This window comes from Theropithecus gelada, chromosome X (genome assembly GCF_003255815.1).
Source record: "Theropithecus gelada isolate Dixy chromosome X, Tgel_1.0, whole genome shotgun sequence".
Classification (NCBI taxonomy): Eukaryota; Metazoa; Chordata; class Mammalia; order Primates; family Cercopithecidae; genus Theropithecus; species Theropithecus gelada.
Genome location: NC_037689.1, coordinates 39,903,609 through 39,927,159, shown reverse-complemented (window position 1 = coordinate 39,927,159; position 23,551 = coordinate 39,903,609). Strand labels below are relative to the sequence as shown.

The window sequence follows — 23,551 nt, the reverse complement described above, 5'->3', positions numbered from 1 at the left end:
AAAAAAAAAAACCAAAAAACTAGCCTTTTTATTTTGAGATAATTTTGAATTAACATGTGGTTGTAAGAAACTGTACAGAGATCCCATGTGTACTTTACCCATTTTCCTCAATGATAACATCTTAAGGAACTATATCCTGCAACCAGGATATTGGCATTGATTAAATCTACATCAGTGTGTGTGTGTATTTAGTTCTATGAAATTTAATCATGAGTCAATTTACATGTCCACTATTAGTTACAATACAGAACATTTCCATCATCACTACAAGGATCCTTTATATTGTTCTTTTATAACCACAGCCACCTCCCCTGATCTCCCTTCTCTCTCATCTTGCCCTATCTTAACTACTGATAGTCAGCAATCTCACTTTGTTTGCCAGAATTTCATTATTTGAATGTTGTTACTTAAATGCAACTAAATGCTGTGTAACCTTTTGAGCATGGCTTTTTTTTCACTAAACATAATTTTCTCGAGATTCATACCAATTGTTGTATGCATCAATAGTTCCTCCATTTTTATTGTTGAGTACTATTCCATAGTACTGATGTATAACTGTTTATCTGTTTATTCATTGAATGACATCAGGGGTGTTTTCTATTTTTGGTCAATACAAGCAAAGCTCTATGAACATTTATGTACTGGTTTTTGTGTAAACAAGTTTGCATGCAATTTTGGGTTATATGGTACTTCATATTTAGTTTTATAAGAAAATGCTAAACTTTTTTTCAGAGGGGCTGTATCTTTTTTTTAAAAGACATTTATTCAGTGTAATGATCAGACTATTACACTTAGCAATCAACAACATGGATGCAAGAAAATAAAATCTACATTAAAACTCTTTGTTGGAATGTTTTATACTTTCCACAGAACAGAAACTAAAATAACCTGTTATACAATTAGTCACAAATACAGCCCTCGAATTTTTGCCCATACATGTGAGTATTTGTCTAAAACATGTCTTCTTCATAGCAGCTAGGCCCTGCCACCACTGTGCTTGGCTCAGTTCACAAATCTGTTGTCACCTGTAGCTTACCTGTCACTTCTCTGGCTCTCCTCTCCTGCTAAGTTTTGTTTCCTAGTTAAAATCTTCTGCCACTGCCATAGCTACTGCTGCTACTGGAACCACCATAGCCACCTTGGTTTCGTGGTTTGGCAAAGTATTGGCCTCCACTACCATAGGGGCCAGAGCTTCTGCCTCCAATGTTTCCTCCCTTCATGGGTCCAAAATTTGAAGACTGTTGTAATTGCCAAAATCATTGTAGCTTCCACCACCTCCAAAACTGCTTCCATCATTACCAAATCCATTATAGCCATCCCCACTGCTACCATATCCACCATCACCACGGCTGCCACCAAAGACACCATGACCACTGAAGTTTCCTCCACGATCAAAGTTGTCATTCCCACTGAAACCACCTCCACGACCACCACCAAAGTTTCCAGAACCACTTCGACCTCTTTGGCTGGATGAAGCACTAGCCATGTCTTGCTTTGACAGGGCTTTCCTAACTTCACAGTTGTGGCCATTCACAGTATGGTATTTCTGAATGACAGTCTTATCCACGGAGTCATGGTCATCAAAGGTTACAAAGGCAAAACCCCTTTTCTTGCCACTGCCTCGGTCAAGTCATGATTTCAATCACTTCAATTTTTCCATACTATTCAAAATAATCTCTTGGGTGATGTTATTCAGTGTCTTCTTTAATGCCACCAAAAAATATCTTTTTCACAGTTAAGTGGGCACCTGGTCTTTTAGAATCTTCTCTTGAGACAACTCTCTTTGGTTCCAAAACTCCTCCATCCACCTTGTGTGGCCTTGCATTCATGGCTGCATTCACCTCCTCCACAGTGGCATATGTGACAAACCCAAAGCTCCTGGAGCACTTGGTGTTTCGATCTCTCATTACCACACAGTCCATGAGCGTTCCCCATTGCTCAGAATGGCTTCACAGGCTCTCATTGGTTGTTTCAAAGCTCAACCCTCCAATGAAGAGCTTCCTCAGTTGTTGGGGTTTTTTAGGAGACTCTGACTTAGACATGACGGCAGGGAGAAGAGAGACTTTAACGATGCTTCTTCAGTGGAGTCCATGGGCAGAAAGGTGGGGATGTATCATTTTATCTCCTCACCAGTAATATCTGAGTGATCCAATTTCTCTGCATGCATATTTCTGCTCTTTCTCTTCTTTCTTTCTTCCCGATGCCCAAAGACCCATTTTTTTCATCATATCCTTTCTGCGTAAAGATTTTCCTTTGGCCTTTCTTTAAGGGCAAGTCTATGCGGGATAAGTAATCCTAGTTTTCCTTCATGTGAGAATGTCCTTATTGCCTGTTAATTACTCGTATTAGTTTGTTTTCATACTGCTGATAAAGACATACCCAAAACTGAGAACAAAAAGAGGTTTGATTGGACTTATAGTTCCACATGGCTGGGGAGGCCTCAGAATAATGGCAGGAGGTGAAAGGCACTTCTTACATGGTAGTGGCAAGAGAAAAATAAGGAAGAAGCAAAAGCAGAAACCCCTGATAAGCCCATCGGATCTCATGAGACTTATTCACTATCACAAGAATAGCATGGGAAAGACTGGCCCCCATGGTTCAATTACCTCCCCCTGGGTCCCTCCCACAGCATGTGGGAATTCTGGGAGATACAATTCAAGGTGAGATTTGGGTGGGGACACAGCCAAACCATATCATTACTCAAGGAGAATTTCACTATGTATAAATTCACGGTTGAGAGTTCCTAACCACTTGAAAAATGTTCTTTCTGTAGGTATGCCAACAATTGCAGAAACCAGGCTGGAAAGCAACCCTCAGACAATGAACTACCCAATTTCTTTGGGAAATGGCAGCAGCCCATGTTCTTCCTCTTTATCTGCCGGCTACACACCTAATTTTGGTGAGTTTCAGATGCTGCATTACAAGTGACACTATTGAATCTGGATCGATTAACATCCTTAATGCAAGCTAGTTGTAGCAGCTCATTTTTAAAATTAAACTTTATTTTTATTTTTTTGAGATGGAGTCTCACTTTGTCACCCAGGCTGGAGTGCAGTGGTGTGGTCTCGGCTCACTGCAACCTCCGCCTCCTGGGTTCAAGAGATTCTCCTGCCTCAGCCTCCTAAGTAGCTTGAACTATAGGGCATGCCACCACGCCCATCTAATTTTTGTAGTTTTAGTAGAGGCGGGGTTTCACCATGTAGGCCAGACTGGTCTCTAACTCCTGACCTTAGGTGATCTGCCCTCCTCGGCCTCCCAAAGTGCTGGGATTATAGGCGTGAGCCACTGTGCCCAGCCATTTTTATTTTAAAATAATTTTAGATTCACATGTATTTGTAAGAAATAATAGAAATGATCCCCTTTATGCTTTACCCTTTTCTCCCAACAACACCATCTTACAAAACTATAGTAAATTAACACAACAGGATATTGACATTGATAAAATACACAGATATAACTGAGATATCCCCAGTTTTAGTTATAATAATCTGTGGGTGTATCTGTATTTCTTTCTTTGCAAATTTTTTTCCATGAATAGGTTTGATTCTCACCACCACAGTCAAGACAGAACATTTCCATCACCACCAGGCTGCCTCATCTTTGATAACCACCCCCACCTCTCTCAGGTCACCCTTTTCTTCCCCATTGACTGTTCCCTAGCTCCTGACAAACACTGGCTTCTATAATTTTGTGACTTTAAGAGTGTAATATAAAGGGAATCTTATGGCAGGTAGGTTTTTTTTTTGTTTTGTTTTCAGTCAGTATGATTCTCTAAAGACTTATACAGGTTGTTGTGTGTATCAGCTGTTCCTCTTTTTTTTTTCTGATAATCTTCCATGGTTTGGATATACAGTAGTTGTTTTTAACCATTTACCAATTGAAGGTCATTATTTCCCCCCTCTCCACTCTTTGGTATTAGGACTAAACTGCTCTGAACATTCCTGTACTGGTTTTTGGATAAATATAAGTTTTCATTTCTCTGTCATGAATGTCAAGAGCATAATTGCTGGGTCTTATGGTACTAGCATGTTTAGTTTTATAAGAAACTGCCAAACATTTTTCCAGAACGGCTTTACATGTATGGGTGATCCAGTTTCTCCATATTTACATTTCTTACCTTTCTTTTTTTTCTCCTTTCTTTTTTTTTTTTTTTTTAATTGAGGCAGAGTCTCACTCTGTTGTCCAGGCTGGAGTGCAGTGATGTAATCTCGGCTTACTGCAACCTCCACCTCCCAGGTTCAAGCAATTCTCCTGCCTCAGCCTCCCAAGTAACTGGGATTACAGGCATTCACCACCACGCCCGGCGAATTGTTGTATTTTTAGTAGAAATGGGGTTTTGCCATGTTGGCTAGGCTGGTCTTGAACTCCTGACCTCAGAGGATCCACCCACCTCGGCCTCCCAAAGTGTTGGGATTACAGGTGGAACCACTGTGCCTGGCCTATGTTTCTGGTCTTTCTATTAGTCTTTCTTCCTTCCTGATGCTCCAGGATTCCTTTCATCATATCCTTACTGTTTTAACATTTCCTTCCTTCCCTCCCTCCCTCCCTCCCTCCCTCCCTCCCTCCCTCCCTCCCTCCNCTTCCTTCCTTCCTTCCTTCCTTCCTTCCTTCCTTCCTTCCTTCCTTCCTTCCTTCCCTCCTTCCTTCCTTCCTCTCTCTTTCTCTCTCTTTCTCTCGCTCTTTCTCTCTCTCTCTTCTTCCTTTCCTTTCCCTCTCCTCTCCTCTCCTCTCCTCTCCTCTCCTCTTCTCTCTTCTCTTTCTTTTCTTTCTTTCTTTTCACTCTGTCATCCAGGCTGGAGTGCAGTGGTGCGATCATGGCTCACTGCAGCCTCCACCTCCTGGGCTCCAGTGACGCTCCCTCAGCCTCCTGACTCAGCTAGGACTACAGGTACTTGCTGTCACTCCTGGCTAATTTTTAATTTTTTTTTTTTTTGTAGAGATGGGGTCTCATGTTATCCAGGCTGGTCTTGAACTTCTGGGCTCAGGCAATCCATTTGTCTCTGCCTCCCGAAGTTTTGGGATTGTAGGCGTGAGACACTGCACCAGGCCTGGAGATTTCATATGGATAAGTCGGCTAGGGACAGATTCTTTTAGTTTTCTTTTGTTTGAGAAATGTCTTTACCTTTTTTCCAGAAGCATAGTTTTGCCTCATGTAGAATTTATGATTGAGCATTCTGTTTTTTTTTTCAGTAGCTGAGAAAATTATACTTATTGAAATGCCAGGAACAACAGAAACCAACATGGAAAATAACTCTCAGACAGTGTATTACCCATCTTTATTGGGAAATATGAGTGTCCCAAATCCAGCGTCTTCAAATCTTCCCATCACTTCTAATTTTGGTGAGTTTGAAATAATGGATATCACAAGCAGCCCTCTCATCTAGATTCATCAACATTCTTAATATTAATTCTTAGTGATAGCTTTTTACAAATTAAACTTTTCATATTGAGATAGTTCAGAAATCATACACAGGTATAAGAAATAAGACGGAAAAATCCTGACTACCCTTTACCTAATTTCCCCCAATAATTACATTTAGCAAAAATACAACAGAAATACTACAACCCAGGATATTCACATTTATACAAGCCACAGATCTTATAGAGATGTCCCATTTTACTTGTATTTATTTGTGTGTGTGTGTGTTTAGTACTATGCAGCTTTATTCCACAAGTAGGTTTGTGTGCCCACCACCACAGTCAAGGTAGAGATCATTTCCATCAGCACGAGGCGCTGTTGTGTTGCCTTTGATAACCACACCAACTCTCTCAGGTCACCCTTCCGTAACACCTCATGACCCATTTCTAACACCTGGCTTCCACTGATCTCTTCTCTACCGCTATAATTTTGTCTCTTTCAATTGTTATATAAGTGGAATCATATTTGGAATTGGATTTTTTTCACTCAGCTTAATTTCCTAGAGACTCGTCCAGGTTGTTTTTTCTATTAATAGTTTATTCCTATTGCTGAATAGTATTGCATGTCTGGATATACTATGTTTTGTTCAACCATTCACCTGCTGAGGGACGTCTGGTGGGTTTTTTGTGTTTTTATTTTATTTTTATTTTTTGTCTACTGGGTGTAAAGCTGCTATGAATCTTCATGTACACATTTTTGTATAAATGTAAGTTTTCATTTCTCAGTAGTTCCTTTCTTTCTATTGATGAATAGTTCCTTCTTTTCCATGGTACAGATAGGAACAGTTTTTTTTCTTTTTTAAACCATTCACCTATTGAAAGACATCTGGTTTTCTCTTTCAATTTTTGGATATTACAAGTAAAGCCACTTTGAACATTCATGTACTGTGTACTGGTTTTTGGGTGAATATAAGTTTTCATTTCTCTGTCATGAATACCAAGAGAACAATTGCTGAGTCGTATGGTACTAGCATGTTTAGTTTTATAAGAAACTGCCAAATAGTTTCCCAGAGAGGCTGTACTATTGTTTATTTCCAACAGCAATGTATGAGTGATCCAGTTTCTCCATATCTGTATTTCTGATCTTTCTATCATTCTTTCTTCTTTCCGGATACTCCAAGATTTCTTCTCTTGTAGTATCTTTTCTGTTTGAAGGTTTTCCTATAGCCATTTTTAAAGGGTAAATCTGCGAGGGACAAATTCCTTTAATTTTCCGTTTTGTGAGAATGTTTTTATTTTCCCTTCTTTCCTGAAGGACAATTTCACCCAGTATAAAATTCATAGTTGAGAGTTCTTTTCTTTCAGTACTTGAAAAAGTTATAGAAATGCCAGAAACAGCAGGAACTAACGTAAAAAACAATACTCAGACAGAGAATTACCCAACTTCATCAGGAAGGGGCCATAGCCAAGGTAACGCCTCTTTATCGCTCTCCATTCCTCCCAAGTTTGGTGAATTTGAAATTATACATGTTATTAGTAGCACTGTTTAATCTACATCCATCAAAGTCCTTAATGTAAAACTAGCGGTAGATTTTTTTAAACTAAACTTTTAATTTTGTGGTCATTTAAGATATACAGGTAGTTGTAAGAAACAATGCAGAGAAATTACCCCTTCCACTTTACCTATTCCTCCCAACAATAACATCTTGCAAAACTGTAACAGAACATCACAACCAGAATATTGACATTGATATTATCCACACATCTTATTGAGATCTCCCACTTAATTGTGTTAAATTGTTTGTGTGCATTTAGTTCTACCCAGTTTTGTCACATGAGTAGGTTTGATTCCCACTGCCATGATCAAGATACACATTTCCATGATTACCAAGATGCCTCATTTTACTCTTTCTTTTTTCTTTTCTTTTCTCTTTTCTTTTCTTTTCTTTTGAGACAGAGTCTCAAAAATCTCCATCTGTCGCCCAGGCTGGAGTGCAGTGGTGCAGTCTCAGCTCACTGCAACCTCCACCTCCTGGGTTCAAGCGATTATCGTGCCTCAGCCTCCCAAGTTCCTGGGATTACAGGCATGTGCCACCACGCCAAGGTAATTTTTGTATTTTTTGGTAGAGACGAGGTTTCACTGTGTTGGCCAGGCTGGTCTTGAACTCCTGGCCTCAAGTGATCTGCCTGCTTCGGCCTCCCAAAGTGCTGGGATTACAGGCATGAACCACTGCACCCAACTCTGGCTTTTTTTTTTTTTTTTATAGTTTTTGTAGAGATGGGATTTCACCGTGTTGCCCAGGCTTGCCTCCAACTCCTGGCACCAAGTGATCCACCTGCCTTGGCCTCCTAAAGTGCTGGGATTACAGGCGTGAGCCACCACGCCCGGCCCATCTTGCTCTTTTATAACCACACCTGCCTCAGTACATAATCCCCCGAATATTCATCTGACTGGCTGGATGTATGAGTGGTCCTTAGTTTTTATTGTGGACACTATTCCATGGTATGGATGTTTCACAGTTGGCTTATTCATCCATTGGAAGATATTGCGGCTGTTTCTAGTTTTTGACTATTACAAGTAAAGTTGCAATGGCCACTGATGTACAGATTTTTGTATAAACATAAGTTTTGATTTTTCTTGGATAAATGTCCAAGAGTAAAAAGGCTTGGTTGTGTAGTAATTGCATGTTTAGTTTTATAAGAAACTGCCAAATGGTGTTCCAGAGAGACTGTATCATTTTACGTTCTCTCCAATTATGTATGAATGATCCGGTTTCTCTGCATGCATATTTCCCCTGCTTTCATTGTTTTTTCTTCCTTTTTGATGCTCCAAGATTTGCTTTTTCATCATTCTTTTCTGTTTGAAGATTTTCCTTTAGCCATTCTTTAAGTGTATGTCAGCTAGTGGCAAACACTTTAGTTTTCCCTCATGTGAGAATGTCTTTATCTTCTCTATATTTGAAGGACACTTTTGCCTGATGTAGAATTTATGATTGAAATGTATTGTCTTTCAATATTTGAAATATTTTATTTATAGAAACATTGGGAATAGCACGAACCAGCTCAGTAAAGAGGTCTGTGAAAACAAATTACCGACCTTTATTAGAAAACAACAGTCGCCAGAATGTTTCCTCATTATTTCACAGCGTCCCTTGCAATTTCGGTGAGTTTGAAATGATACTTGCTATATGCAGCACTATTTAATCTAGATTGATTGGCATCCGTAGTGCAAGATATTGGTAGCTTTTTCTAATTAAAGTTTTTATTTTCAGAAAAATTTAGCTACACATGCAGTTTTAATAAATAATACAGAGAAATCTGTGTTTCCATTACCACTTTTCCCCAAAAGTAACATCTTGCAAAACTATAAGAAATTATCACAAACAGGATGTTGACGTGATACCTTCTGCAGATATTATTGAGATGTCCCCAGTTTTACTTGTATTTATTTATGTGCATGTGTATGTATGTGTTTTAGTTCAGTTTTTATCATATGTCTAATTAGGTTCATGTATCCTCTACCACAGGCAAGCCCCCAAATGGTTCCTTCTTTTTTGTTGCTGAGTACTATTCCATGGTGTAGATGTACTGTGGTTTGTTTATCTTTTCAGGTATTGAAAGACATCTAGGTTGTTTCCTGGTTTTGGCTATTAGAAGTAAAGCTGCTATAAACACTCATACACCATATAGGTTTTGTGTGAACACAAGTTTTCATTTCTCTGAGATACTGCCCAAGAGTGCAGTTGCTGGGTCCTATGGTAATGGTATGTTTAGTTTTATAAAATACTGCCAAGTTGTTTTCCAGAGTGTACAATTTTCTACCCCCACCAGCAACGTGTGAGTGACCTAGTTTCTCCATGCCCATATTTCTGCTCTTTGTGTTGTTCTTTCTTCCTTCCTGATGCTGCAAGATTCCTTCCTTAATCATATCCTTTCAGTTTGAAGATCTTCCTTTAGTTGTTCTTTAAGGGTAAGTCAGCCAGTGACCACTTTTTAAAGTTTTTCTTTGTCTAAGAATGTCTTTGTTTTTCTTTTATTCCCGAAGGATAGTTTCTCCTGATACAAAAAACATGGTTGAGATTTCTTGTCTTTCAGCACTAGAAAATGTTTTACATATTGAAATGTTGTTCAAAACAGAATCTGGCCCACAAATGAATTCTGGGACAATGAGTTACTCAACTGTAATGCAGAATAGCTGTGACCAAGATGATGCTTCAGCATCTGCCTGCCTCACTCCCAATTTTGGTGAGTTTGAAATGATATGTGTTACAAGTAGCACTCTTTAATCTGGATTGAAAGAATACAGAGAGAGATCTTGTGTACCTTTACCCAGTTTCCCCCAATAGTACTGTTTTACAAAAATATAGTAAAATATCACAACTAGGGTTTTGACGTTGATACAATCACCAGATCTATTCAGATGTCCTCAGCTTTTCATGTATTCATTTGTATGTGTGTGAGTACGTGTGTGTGTGTGTGTGTGTGTGTGTGTGTGTGTGTGTGTGAGAGAGAGAGAGAGAGAGAGAGAGAGAGAGAGAGAGAGAGAGAGTATCCAGTTGTCTGGAATTTTATGACATCTGCGTTCAGTCATAAATAAACCTAACTGTATCTAGTCATGATACAGAACTGTCCCATGACTTCCAGGGACTCTCTTACTGACTTTTTATAACCATATCTACTCCTTCATGTCATTCCCTCCCTGGCCTCATCTTTATCCCATACAACTACTAGTATATTCTCCCTTTTTATAATTTTGTCATTGTAAGAATGGACTGATACACCATTGGTTTGATAAATGGACTGATATACCATTTAACCTTTTGAGATTGCGTTTTTTCACATAGCATAATTCCCTGGAGATTCATACAAGTTTTTGTGTATATTAGGAATTCCTTCCTTTTTATTGCTGAGTACTATTTCATGGTATGGATTTATCATGGCTTGTCACCCACTGAAGGACATCTAGATTGTTGTTTTTAGTTATTACAAGTAAAGCAGGTATGAGAACCAGAGTACAGGTTTTTGTGTGAACATAATGTTTTTCATTTTTCTGTGATAAATGCCTGAGTACAATTAACTGCTGGGTGGTATAGTAATTGCATGTATAGTGTAATAAGAAACTGTCAACGATTTCCAGAGTGGCTGTGCCATTTTACATTCCCATCAGCAGTGTATGAGTGATTCAGTTTCTCTGCATTCTTACCAGCATTTAGTATGTTTGCTTTTTTTTTTTTGAGATGGAGTCTCGCTCTGTCACCCAGGCTGGAGTGCAGTGGTGCGATCTTGGCTCACTGCAACCTCTGTCTTCTGAGTTCAAGCTATTCTCCTGCCTCAGCCTCCCGAGTAGCTGGGACTATAGGCATGTGCCACCATGCCTGGCTAATTTTTTTGTATTTTTTAAGTAGAGACGGGGTTTCACTAGCGAGGATGGTCTCGATCTCCTGACCTCATGATCTGCCCACCACTTAGCCATTCTGATAGGTATATGGTAATATTTAATTGAGGGTTTAATATGCATTGGCCTTTCGAAATGATGTACGGCTCTTCATGTGCTAATTTTCTATCTGCATATCCTCTTCTTTGAAATATCTATTCTTGTCTTACAGTAATGTTTGCTTTTATATGCTTACATTTTGAGAGTTACTTAATTGAAATGATCATACAATTTTTGTTCTTCATTCTGTTCACATGATATATCACATTGATTGATTTGTGTATGTTGAACCATCGTTGAATCCCTGGGATTAATCCCATTTGGTCATGATGAATGATCTTTTTGAGACAGTCTCTATCACCCAGACTGGAGTGCAGTGACATGATCATGGCTCACTGCCACCTCGACACCCCCAGGCTCAAATGGTCCTCCCAACTCAGCCTCCCAAGTAGCTGGGACTACAGGGATGGACAACCATGCCTGGCTAATTTTTAAATTTTTTTTGTAGAGACAAAGTCTTGCTATATTGCCTAGGCTGGTCTCAATCTCCTGGGCTCAAGCAGTCTTCCCGCCTCGGCCTCCCAAAGTACTAGGATTGTAGGCATGAGACCCCATGGCCATCCATGAATGATTTTTTTATTTTTATTTTTGAGATGGAGTCTCTTTCTGTCACCCAGGCTGGAGTATGGTGGCACAATCTTGGCCCACTGCAACCTCTGCCTGCCGGGTTCAGGTAATTCTTCTGCCTCAGCCTCCTGAGTAACTGCGACTACAGGTGTGTGCCACCATGCCTGGCCATTTTTTTGTATTTTTAGTAGAGACGGGGTTTCACCATGCTGGCCAGGCTGGCCTCGAACTCCTGACCTCGTGATCCCCCGCCTTGGCCTCCCAAAGTGCTAGGATTACAGGCATGAGCCACTGCACCCGGCTGATCTTTTTAATGTATTGTTGAATTCCGTTTCCTAGTATTTTGTTGAGGGTTTTTGTATCAGTATTTATCAGAGATATTGGCCTGTGGTTTTCTTTTTTTGATGTGTCTTTGTCTAGCTTTGGTATCAGGGTAGTACTGACCTTGTACAATGAGTTTTGAAGTATTCCTTCCTCCTCTATTTTTGGGAATAGTTTGAGTAGGATTGGTATTAATTCTCTAAATATTTGGTAGAATTCAGCAGTGAAGCCATTGGGTCTTGAGCTTTTCTTTACTGGGAGAATTCTGTTATGGCTTCAGTCTCATTACTTGTTATTTATCTGTTCAGGTTTTGGATTTCTTCATGGTTCAAACTTGATAGGTGTATGTGTCTAGGAATTTATACATTTCCTCTAGATTTTCCAGTTTGTTGGCATGCAGTTGCTCATGGTAGCTGCTAATAATCCCTTTGAATTTCTGCGGTATCAGTTGTAATGTCTCTTTTTAAATCTCTGGTTTTATTTATTTGAATCTTGTCTCTTTCTTAGTTAGTCTGGCTTAAAGGTTTGCCAATTTTATATGTCTTTTCAGAAAAGCAACTTTTTCTTTCATTTCATCTTTTGTATTTTCTTCATTTTAAATTCTTTTGCTTCTGCTCTGATCTTTATTATTATTTTCTTCTATTAATTATGGGCATGGTTTGCTCTTCCTTCCCTAGTTCTTTAAGATACATCATTAGGTTATTTATTTGAAGGTTTTCTTCTTTTTTGATGTAGGCACTTTTAGCTATAAATTTCTCTCTTAGTACTGCTTTTGCTCTATGCCATAGGTTTTGGTATGCTGTGTTTCCATTACCATTTGTTTCAAGATTTTTTTTTCAATTTCCCTCTTAATTTCTTCATTGACCATTCATTTACCATTGACCACTGATCATTTAAGAACATATTATTTAATTTTCATGTATAGTTTCCTAAATTCCCCATTACTGATTTCTGGCTTTATTCCATTGTAGTCAGAGAAGATGCTTGAAATTGAATAATTTTTCAATTCTTTTGAATATTTTCAGACTTATTTTGTGACAACATATGGTCAATCCTTGAGAATGATTCATGTGCTGAGGAGAAATATTAATAGGTATTTACAGAACACCTGCAGAATATACATTTAATATATCTGCGAAATGTTCATATCTATTAGATCCATTTGGTCTATAGTACAGATTAAATCTGATATTTCTTTGTTGATATTCTGTCTGAATGATCTGTCCAGTGCTGAAAGTGAGGTGTTGAAGTCTCCAGCTATTATTGTATTGTGGCCTATCTCTCTCTTTAGCTCTAATAATATTTGCTTTATATATGTGGGTGCAACAGTGTTGGGTGCATAGAGATTTACAATTGTTATATCCTTTTGCTGAATTGACCACTTAATCATTATGTAATGGTCTCCTTTGTCTCTTCTTACAGCTTTTTGTCTTGAAATCTATTTTGTTTGATATAAGTACAGGTACTCCTACTCTTTTTTGGTTTCCATTGGCATGGAATATCTTTTTCCATCCCTTTATTTTCAGCGTATCTTTACAGATGAAGTGTGCTTCTTGTACACAACAGATCATTGTTTCTTGCTTTTTTTTATCCATTCGGCCACTCTATCTTTTGATTGGAGAGTTTAGTCCACTTACATTCAATTTTTTTTATTGGTAAGTTGAGACTTTTTCCTGCCATTTTGTTATTTGTTCTCTGGTTGTTTTTTGGTCTTCTCTTCCTTCCTTCTTTTCTTCCTTCCTGTCTTCCTTTTAGTGATGGTAATTTTTTTCTGGTGGCACGATTTAATTTCTTGTTTTATTTTTTTGTGTCTCCATTGTATCTTTTTTTTTTCCAGACAGGGTCTTGCTCTGTTGCCCAGGCTGGAGTGCAGTGGCACGATCTTGACTCACTGTACCCTTGACTTCCCAGGCTCAAGAGATCTTCCCACCTCAGCCTCCAAAGTAGCTTGGACTACAGGCACGTGCCACCACACCCAGATACCTTTTTGTATTTCTTGTAGTGATGGGGTTTTGTCATGTTTCCCAGGCTGAACTTTTCTTGAACTCCTAGGCTCAAGTGATCCTCCCACCTCGGCCTCCCAAAGTGCTGGAATTATGGGCATGAACCACCATGCCCAGCCCCATCGTATGTTTTTTGCTTTGAGGTTACCATGAGGTTTGCAAATACTCTTATAACCCATTATTTTAAACTAATGACAACTTAACACTGATTGCATAAACCAACCAACAAGCAAAAAGAAAACTAATGAAAACTACACTTTAACTTAATTTCCCTTTTTAACTTTTTGTTTTCTCTGTATGTCTTATTGTACTGTCTATGTCTTTTTTTTTTTCCGACGGAGTTTCCCTCTTTTCACCCAGGCTGGAGTGCAGTGGTGTGATCTTGGCTCACTGCAGCCTCTGCCTCCCGGGTTCAAGCAATTCTCCTGCCCCAGCCTCCTGAGTAGCAGGGATTACTGGCACCCGCCACCATGCCCGGCTACTTGTTGTATTTTTAGTAGAGTCGGGGTTTCACCATGTTGGCCAGGCTGATCTCAAACTCCTGACTTCAGGTGATCTGCCCGCCTTGGCCTCCCAAAGTGCTGGGATTACAGGTGTCAACCACTGCACCCGGCCTGTACTGTCTATGTCTTGAAAAGTTGTTGTAATTATTATTTTTGATTGGGTCATCATTTAGTCTTTCTACTTAAGAGTATTTTACACAGCACAATTGCAGTGTTATAATACTCTGTGTGTTGTTATTACTAATAAGTTTTATACCTTCAGATAATTTATTATTGGTAATTAATGTCTTTTTCTTTCAGATTGAAGAACTCTCTTTAGCATTTCTTATAGGATAGATCTGCTGTTGATGAAATCTGTCAGCTTTTGTTTGTCTGGGAAAGTCTTTATTTCTCCGTCATGCTTGAAGGATATTTTCACCAGATGTACTATTCTAGGATAAATTTTTTTTCCTTCAGCACTTTAAATATGTCATGGAACTCTCTCCTGGCCTGTAAGATTTCCACTGAAAAGTCTGCTGCCCATCATATTAGAGGTCTTTGTATGTTGTTTGTTTCTTTTCTCTTACTGCTTTTAGTATCTTTTTGTAATCCTTGACCTTTGAGAGTTTGATTGTTAAATATCTTGAGGTAGTCTTCTTCAGGTGAAATCTGCTTGGTATTCTATAACTTTGTACTTGGATATTCTTTCTCTAAGTTTGGAAAGTTGTCTGTTATTATTATTATTTTTGAGACAGAGTCTTGCTCTGTCACCTAGGCGGGAGTGCAGTGGTGTGATCTCAGCTCACTGCAACCTCCACTTCCCGGGTTCAAGTGATTCTCGTGCCTCAACCTCCTAAGTAGCTGGGATTAAAGGCATATGCCACCATGCCTGGCTAATTTTTTGTATTTTTAGTAGAAATGGGGCTTCATCATGTTGCCCAGGCTGGTCTTGAACTCCTGAGCTCAGGCAGTCTGCCTGCTTTGGCCTCCCAAAGTGCTAGGATTGCAGGCATGAGCCACTGCGCTTAGCAAATCTTTTTGAATAAACTTTCTACCCCGTCTTTCTCTTGATGTCCTCTTTAAGGCCAATAACTCTTAGATTTGCCTTTTTGAGGCTGTTTTCTAGATCTTGTAGACATGCTTCATTCTTTTTTCTTTTGTCTTTTTTGTATTTTCAAATAGCCTGTCTTCAAGCTCACTAATTCTTTCTTCTGCTTGATCATTTCTGCTATTGAGAGACCCTGATGCATTCTTCGGTATGTTGACCGCATTTTTCAAGTCCAGAATTCCTGCTTGATACTTTTTATTTCAATCTCTTTGTTAAATTTATCTGATAGAATTATGAATTCCTTCTTTGTGTTATCTTAAATTTCTTTGAGTTTCCTTAAAACAGCTATTTTGAATTCTGTGTTGGAAAGGTCAGATATCTCTGTTTCTCTGGGATTGGTCCCTGGTGCCTTATTTCATACATTTGGTGAGGTCATGTCTTCCTGGATGGAATTGATGCTTGTGGATGTTCGTCTGTCTGGGCATTGAAGAGTTAGATATTTATTGTTGTCTTTGCAGTCTGGGCTTACTTGTGCCATCCTTCTTGGAAAGGCTTTCCAGATATTCGAAGGGACTTGGGTGTTTTGATCTAAGTTTTTGGTCACTGAAGCCGTATCTGCGTCAGGGGGCACCCCAAGCCCAGTAATGCAGTGGCTCTTGAAGACTTGTAGAGATGCCGCCTTGGTGATCTTGGTTAAGATCCAGAAGAATTCTCTGGATTGCCAGGCAGAGACTCTTGTTCTTTTTTTGAGATGGAGTCTCACCCAGGCTGGAGTGCAGTGGCGCAATCTCAGCTCACTGCAATCTCCACCTCCCGGGTTCAAGCGATTCTCTTGCCTCAGTACTCCTGAGTAGCTGGGATTACAGGTGTGCATCACCATGCCCAGCTAATTTTTGTATTTTTAGTAGAGGCAGGGTTTCACCATGTTGGCCAGGCTGGTCTTCAACTCCTGACCTCAGGTGATCTGCCCGCCTCAGCCTCCTAAAGTGCTGGAATTACAGGAATGAGCCACTGCGCCTGGCCTCTTCCCTTACATTCTCCCAAACAAAGGAGTCTCTCTCTGTGGTGAGCTGCCTGGAGCTGGGGGAGGGGTGACACAAACAACCCTGTGGCCAACACCACTGGGAGTGTGCTGGGTCAGACCTGAAGCCAGCAGAACCCTGAGTCTTGCCCAAGGCTCGCTGTAACCACTACCTGGCTACAGTGTGTGTTTGCTCAAGACCCTCGGCCTCTACAATCAGTAGGTGGTGAAGCCAGCCAGGCTTGTGTCCTTCCCTTCAGGGCGGTGAGTTCCCCTCAGCCCTGGGCAGGTCCAGAGATGCCAATCAGAAACCGGGACCTGGAGCTGGAGACCTCAGGAATCTACCTGGTGCTCTATTCTACTGTGGCTGAGCTGGCACCCAAGCCACAAGACAAAGTCCTTCCCACTCTTCCCTCCTATTTCTACAAGCAGAGAAGTCTCTCCTTGTGGCCACCACTGCCACAGGCCCACAGGGGGTACCGCCAGGCCACCGCTGCTGTTCACTCAGCTTATGGTGAATGCTGCCAGGCCTGGGACTCACTCTTCAGGGCAGTGGGCTCCCCTCTGGCCCAGGGTAGGCCCAGAAATGCCATCTAAGAGCCAAGGCCTGGAATCAGGGACCCCAAGAGCCCACTTGGTACCCTACCCCACTGTGGCTGAGCTGGGACCTAAGCTGATTTTGGATTTCTTATTAAGGTGCTTTTTTTGTGTCGATAGTTGTTAAATTTGGTGTTCTTGTGGGGAGAACAGTCGGTGGAGGCTTCTATTTAGCTATCTTGCTCCCGAGCTGTGTCCTGTGTATTTTCAAATTTCCTTGGAGACTTCTCTTTGACATGTGGATTATTTAGGAGTTTGCTGTTTAATTTCCAAGTGTTTATAGATTTTTCTCTTGTCTGTTATTGATTTCTAGTTTGGTTCCACTGTGGTCAGAAAATATACTCTATATGATTTCAATTCTTTTAGATTTATTGAGGTTTTTTCCTCTGGCTCAGGATGTGGTCTGTCTTGGTGAATGTTCCATAGGCATTTGAAAAAAAAATGTGTATTCTGCTTTTATTAGATGGAATGTTCTATAATGAAAATCCTGTTGGTTGGTTGTGTGTTACTCAGGTCTTCTCTGTCCTTGCTGATGTTCTGTCTGGTTGTTCTTTTTTTTTTTTTTTTTTTTTGAGACAGAGTCTCGCTCTGTCACTCAGGCTGGAGTGCAGTGACTTGATCTTGGCTCACTGCAACCCCTGCCTCCTGGGTTCAAGCGATTCTTGGGCCTCAGCCTCCTGAGTAACTGGAACTATAGGCATGTGCCACCATGCCTGGCTAATTTTTGTATTTTTAGTAGAGACGGGGTTTCACCATGTTGGCCAGGCGGGTCCCTGACTCCTGACCTCCAGGTGATCTGCCCATCTCAGCCTCTCAAAGTGCTGGGATTATAGGCATGAGCCCCCCGTGCCTGGCCTCTGTCTGGTTGTTCTGTCAGTTGCTGAGAGGTGTTTTGAGGTCCTCAGTATAACTGTGGGTTTGTCTATTTTGTCTTTCTACTCTTTCAGTTTTTGCTTTATATATTTTGAGACACTTTTGATTGGTGCGAACATATTGAGGATCATTATATTTTCCTGGGGGTTAACCCTTTTATTGTTATGTAGTGTTCTTATTTGTCTCTGGTAACTTTCTTTGCTCTGAAGTCTGTTTATTTTATCTGATATCAATATAGCCACTCTGCTTTCTTTTTTTTGGATTAATATTTGCATGGTGCATTAGTCCATTTTCGTACTGCTATAAAGAAGTACCTGAGACTGGGTAATTTACGAAGAAAAGATGTTTAATCGACTCACAGTTCCACAGCCTTAACAGGAAGCATGACTGGGAGATCTCAGGAAACTTAAAGTTATGGCAGAAGGTGAAGGGGAAGCAAGCACCTTCTTCACATGGTGGCAGGAGAGAGCAAAGGGGGAAGTGCCACACACTTTTAAACCATCAGATCTCGTGAGAACTCACTCACTCTCATGAGAACAGCAAGGGGGAAATCCGCCCACATTATCCAGTCACTTCCCACCAGGCCCCTCCTCCAATTTGACATGAAGTTTAGGCAGGGATACAAATCCAAACCATATCACATGGTAATTTTTCATTCTTTTACTTTTAACCTACTTATGTTATTGAATTTGTAGAGTTTCTAATAAAGAACATACAGGTGGGTCTTGTTTTTCTTTTTTTGTTTTCATTTACACTACCTGGCAATCGAGGGTTTTGTTTTTTATGTACTTTGTCAATTGCTGCCACTTAATTGGTATGTTTAGATTATTTGCATTTAACGTAATTATTGATACAGGGTTTAAGCCCTTCCATTTTATTATTTTTCTGTTTATTTTCTGTTTCTCATTCTCCTTTTCTTTTTCTTGCCTTCCTGTGAGTTACTTGAACATTTTAAGCATTCCATGTTGATTTGTTTGTTTTTGAGTATATTGCTTTGTGCAGTTTTCCTAGTGGTTGCTCTGAGTGTTACTGTATACATATGTGACTTATCACTGCCTGTTGGAATCAGCATTTTACCACTTAGAATGAAGTGTTGAAACTTTAATTCCACTTAGGTTTCTTTTTCTCCCCACCTTTAAATATCATAGTCATAGGTATCAGATGGTGTTTTCACTTTTGTTTCAGTCATTCCATATGATTTAGAGAACTCATGATGGTTTTGTATCGCCTATTTTTCTGCTCTTTCTCTTTTTCATTTTTATTGCTGAATAGTATTCTGTGGTATGGATTTACCACAGTTTCTTTAACCATTCACCTATTGAAGGACACTTGGGTTGTTTTCAGGTTTTGGCTATCACAAAGCTGCTGAGGATACTCATGTGAAGGTTTTTGTGTCAACACGAGCTCTTATTTCTCTGGGATAAATACCTAAGAGTGAAATTTCCAGCAAGTTCACTCTTAGGTGCTTAACCCTAAGAAAACCCTGCAATTAATTACTACATTTTAAATTATAATAATAATAATTACAATAATAGTAATTATAATTACAAATGTAGTAATTGTTTTCCAGTGTGGCTGTTCCATTTCTCCACATGCATCTTTCTATTCTTTCTTCGTTTCTGATGTGCCACTGTTCCTTCTATCATCATAACCTTTATGTTTAAAGATCTTCTTTTAGCCATTCTTTAAGAGTAGGTCTCCAGCTCTTTGGGAGGCTGAGCCAGGCAGATCACTTGAGGTCAGGAGTTCAAGACCAGCCTGGCCAACATGGCGAAAACCCATGTCTATTAAAAATACAAAAATTAGCCAGGTGTGGTGGTGGGTGCCTGTAATTCCAGCTACTCGGAAGGCTGAGGCATGAGAATTGCTTGAACCCAGTGGGCGGAGGTTGTAGTAAGCCGAGATCATGCCATTGCACTGCAGCCTGGGCAAGAGTCTAAAAAAAAAAAAAAAAAAAAAAGTAGGTCTGCTGGCAACAAATATTTTTAGTTTTCTTTTGTCTGAGAGTATATTTCCCCTCTGTACCTGAAAAATAGTTTTGCTGGATATAGAATTGTCAGTTGAGAGTTCTTTTCTTTCAGCACTGTTACCTCTGAACATTTTGGTAAAAGTAGATACCAACACGGAAAACAGCCTCAACACAATGAATCGCTCAACTTTATTGAACAGTGACAGTGGCCAGGATTCTTCCTCATCACCTGTCTGTATCCCTCCCAAGTATGGTGAGTTTGAAATGACACACATTATAAGTGGCACTATTTGAGCTACATTCTTCCACTTACTTGATGCAAGACAGTGAAAGCTGTGTGTTTCCTGTTTTGAGGACAGGTTTTAGGTGATATTCAGAACCATGACTAACATTTATTGAGTGCATATTACATGCAAGGCACTGTGCTAAACAATTGACATGCCTCTTCTCCACTTATACCCATAATGACCCCATGGTGTTGGCACTTTTATTATCCCCATCCCCAAGGTCACAGAGCTGGTGAGTAGGACTTGAGCTCTGCCCCAGCTTTCTCTGACTTTAAAACTCATGTGTCTTTTTTCTTTTTGAGGTGGAGTCTTGCTCTATTGCCCAGGCTGGAGTGCAGGGGCATGATCTTGGCTCACTGCAACCTCCGCCTCCCAGGTTCAAGCGATTCTTCTGCCTTAGCCTCCCAAGTAGCTGGAATTACAAGCACACACCACTATGCCCAGCTAATTTGTGTATTTTTAGTAGAGATGGGGTTTTGCGATTTTGGCCAGGCTGTTCTCAAACTGCTAGCCTCAAGTGATCCATCTGTCTTGGCCTCCCAAAGTGCTAGGATTACAGGCATGAGCCACCGTAACTGGCCTAAAGCTCACGTATCTTACCAGTTCATGTACTGCCTGCCAAGCCACAGTGGCAGAGATGAGGGGACCCCAAGCTCTGTGGCTTCTAAGGGTAAGCCTTCCAAATATTTTGTAGTCAGTTCATTTTTGTCTCAACTTCTAAGCAGCTTATCTCTTATTAATATCCTAGAACAGGGGTCAGGAAACCTTTTCTGTGAAGGGCTAGATAGTATTGTCTGTCACAAATACCCACATTTGCTGTTGTAACATAAGAGCAGCCTCAGCCCGTAGACGAATGAATAGGCATGGCCATGGCCAGCATACCTTTCACACATGTCGGTGGGGGGATGGGCCAGTGGACTGTAGTTTGTTGACTCCCTTCCTAGAGGAAAGCTTATTCCTTTAAATTATTTTATTACTCAAACTAGAAGAAATTTCAAAAATTATGGTCTCGGCTGGGCACAGTGGCTCAGACTTGTTAATCCCAGCAATCTAGGAGGCTGAGGTGGGAAAATCGCTTGAGCCCAGGAGTTTGAGACCAGCGTGGGCAACATAGCAAAACCCCATCTCTACAAAGATACAAAAAATTAGCCAGGCGTGGTGGCATGTGCCTGTAATCCCAGCTACTTGGGAGGCTGAGGTGGGAGGATCACTTGAGCAGCCCAGAAGGTTGAGGCTATAGCAAGCCATGATCATGCCACTGTACTGTACTCCAGCCAAAAAAAACCAAAAAACAAAAAAAAAAAACCCAGAAACAAAAGTTGATTCTCTGTACTAAAATGGGCACTCTGATACATTGTTAGAAGTATACATTGGTACAAACTTTCTGAAAGATAGTTTGTAGAAAAATCCATAAAAACATTTATGCCAGTTGACTGTAATCTCACTTCTCTCTGAAAGTGTAATAAAAAATTACATAAAAATTTTGGTACAAGAATGTCCTTTACGGAATCATTGGGAAAATTTGGAAACAAACAAACAAAAATAAATGATGATAGGGAATTAATCACTTGACTTCTGGTATATCCACAGCATGTGAGGCAGTAAAGCCTAATAGTTGAGGGCATGAGCTCTCATGTCTGTCTGCTTGATTTCAAATCCCCGCTCTGTGTCTTACTAACCTTATGACCTTCAGCCCCTTTCGTAACCTAAATATTAGTTTCTTCAGCTGTGAAGTGACAAAAATAATAGTGCCTACTTCACAGAATTGTGAAGATCAAATAGGACAATGCATTTAAAGCTCTCTCTCTTTTTTTTTCTTGAGACGGAGTCTCGCTCTGTCGCTCAGGCTGGAGTCTCGCTCTGTCGCTCTCGGCTCATTGCAAGCTCTGCCTCCCGGGTTCATGCCATTCTCCTGCCTCAGCCTCCCGAGTAGCTGGGACTACAGGCGCCCGCCACCATGCCCAGCTAATTTTTTGTAGTTTTAGTAGAGATGGGGTTTCACCGTGTTAGCCAGGATGGTCTCCATCTCCTGACCTCATGATCCGCCCGCCTCAGCCTCCCAGAGTGCTGAGATTACAGGCGTGAGCCACGGCACCTGGCTAGGACAATGCATTTAAAGCTCTTAACACAATGCCTTGGACGTAAGTACTACATAAATGTCACTTGTCAGGAAAATCATGGTGACAGGAATGCAGATTTTTTTTAAAAAGATGAAAACAGAGAAATGCTCAAAATACAATGTTAACTGAAAAAGCAGGATTTAAACTATACTTAAAGCATGATTTCAATTTTTTCTTTTAAAAAAATAGGAAAAAGAATGGAAGATATTAGTAGAAGATTCATGGTTTAGAGCAGTTGACTCATAAACAGATTTTAAAACTGGCTCTGTAACTAGCAGTGTGACCTTTTCAAATAACTTATCTTCTTTGGGCCTCGGTCTCCTCATTTGGAAGTAATGGGGGTGGGAATAATGGGGTGGGAGTAATGATAGAGGTGTTAGAATGATGAAACTGAGCTGGTGCATAGATGTAAAATATTTAGCACATGCCTGATATACAGGAACTACTGATAAATGCTAGCTATTTGAAAATTTTCTTAATGATCCCCACCCATGCTTTCAATACTGTCTTCAGGGAACATCCACTTACCCAGTAGAATGGCTCTGAGTATACTTTTAGAGTGTGAAATGGAGCAGTGGGAACTCAGGGCAACATGTTTACATATGCACCTGCAGCCTAACAATGACGTGTGTTCAAACTAATGAAGAGAGTAGTTCAATACAGTAAGCTCAAGACCAGCAGAAGTGAAGAATGTTGACAGTTTGGCAGATGGTGTCAAAGAGACCCATTTAAGGGAAAGGAAGAGATAAGCATCGAAAAAAAAATTCACCCAAGTAGAAATTCATGAATTAGAAATCAGTTTATCAGCATTTGCCTTATTTGAAGAAGAAGAAAGAAATCAGTGTAATTCTCTTGTGTACTTTCAGGATACCTTTGCATGACAAAACCAAGGATGTTCCTTTTTCTCTTTATTTTTAAAGGCTATCTTGGTGATCCAAAAAGAAATGTCAGAGTACTTAAAACTCATTTGCTGGCTGTACGAAATATGGCCAAACCTAAGCAAGCCGCCTGCTATTTGGTTCGTATTTTGTTCTCCAAGGAAATCCTGATTAGCAACTCAGTGGATATCCATTTGAAAGACAGCCAGTCCCTTGACCCAAACAAAATGGCTGCATTGAGAGGTATGTGTACATTAAGTGATAATGGAATCTTATTTTTAATAATCATTTGGTCATATAATGAATGTTATTGGCAGTTGAAGGAATAACAATGAAGTCTGTGTGAATCTTAAAACTCTTCATTTTTTTCACCTGTCTGACCCTGATTTTACAACTTAATAATATATCATTGGTAACAACTTCCAAAGAATAAAACTTGTCCATTGACTTGAATGGTTGAATAAGACAAGCCTCATCTATTATAGTTGTTTATGGTTAGTACTAAGTCAATTCTTTAGTCCTGAAACTTGCTA

General features: G+C 40.1%; 1 protein-coding gene and 1 pseudogene across 2 annotated transcripts in view; one reads left to right on the top strand and one right to left on the bottom strand.

Annotated features, from left to right (window-relative positions):
- The window catches only part of BEND2 (BEN domain containing 2), a 54,206-nt gene that overhangs the window by 18,454 nt on the left and 12,201 nt on the right, over nucleotides 1-23,551 (top strand). The window contains exons 7-10 of one of the 2 annotated variants that reach the window (XM_025373018.1): nucleotides 5,194-5,340; nucleotides 9,496-9,603; nucleotides 19,846-19,986; nucleotides 23,061-23,261. In XM_025373018.1, coding sequence (XP_025228803.1) covers nucleotides 5,194-5,340; nucleotides 9,496-9,603; nucleotides 19,846-19,986; nucleotides 23,061-23,261 — 597 coding nt within the window. The remainder of the gene's footprint in view (nucleotides 1-5,193; nucleotides 5,341-9,495; nucleotides 9,604-19,845; nucleotides 19,987-23,060; nucleotides 23,262-23,551) is intronic. The other variant, XM_025373019.1, reaches the window with a different exon arrangement.
- On the bottom strand, nucleotides 1,083-2,042 carry LOC112616070 (annotated as a pseudogene).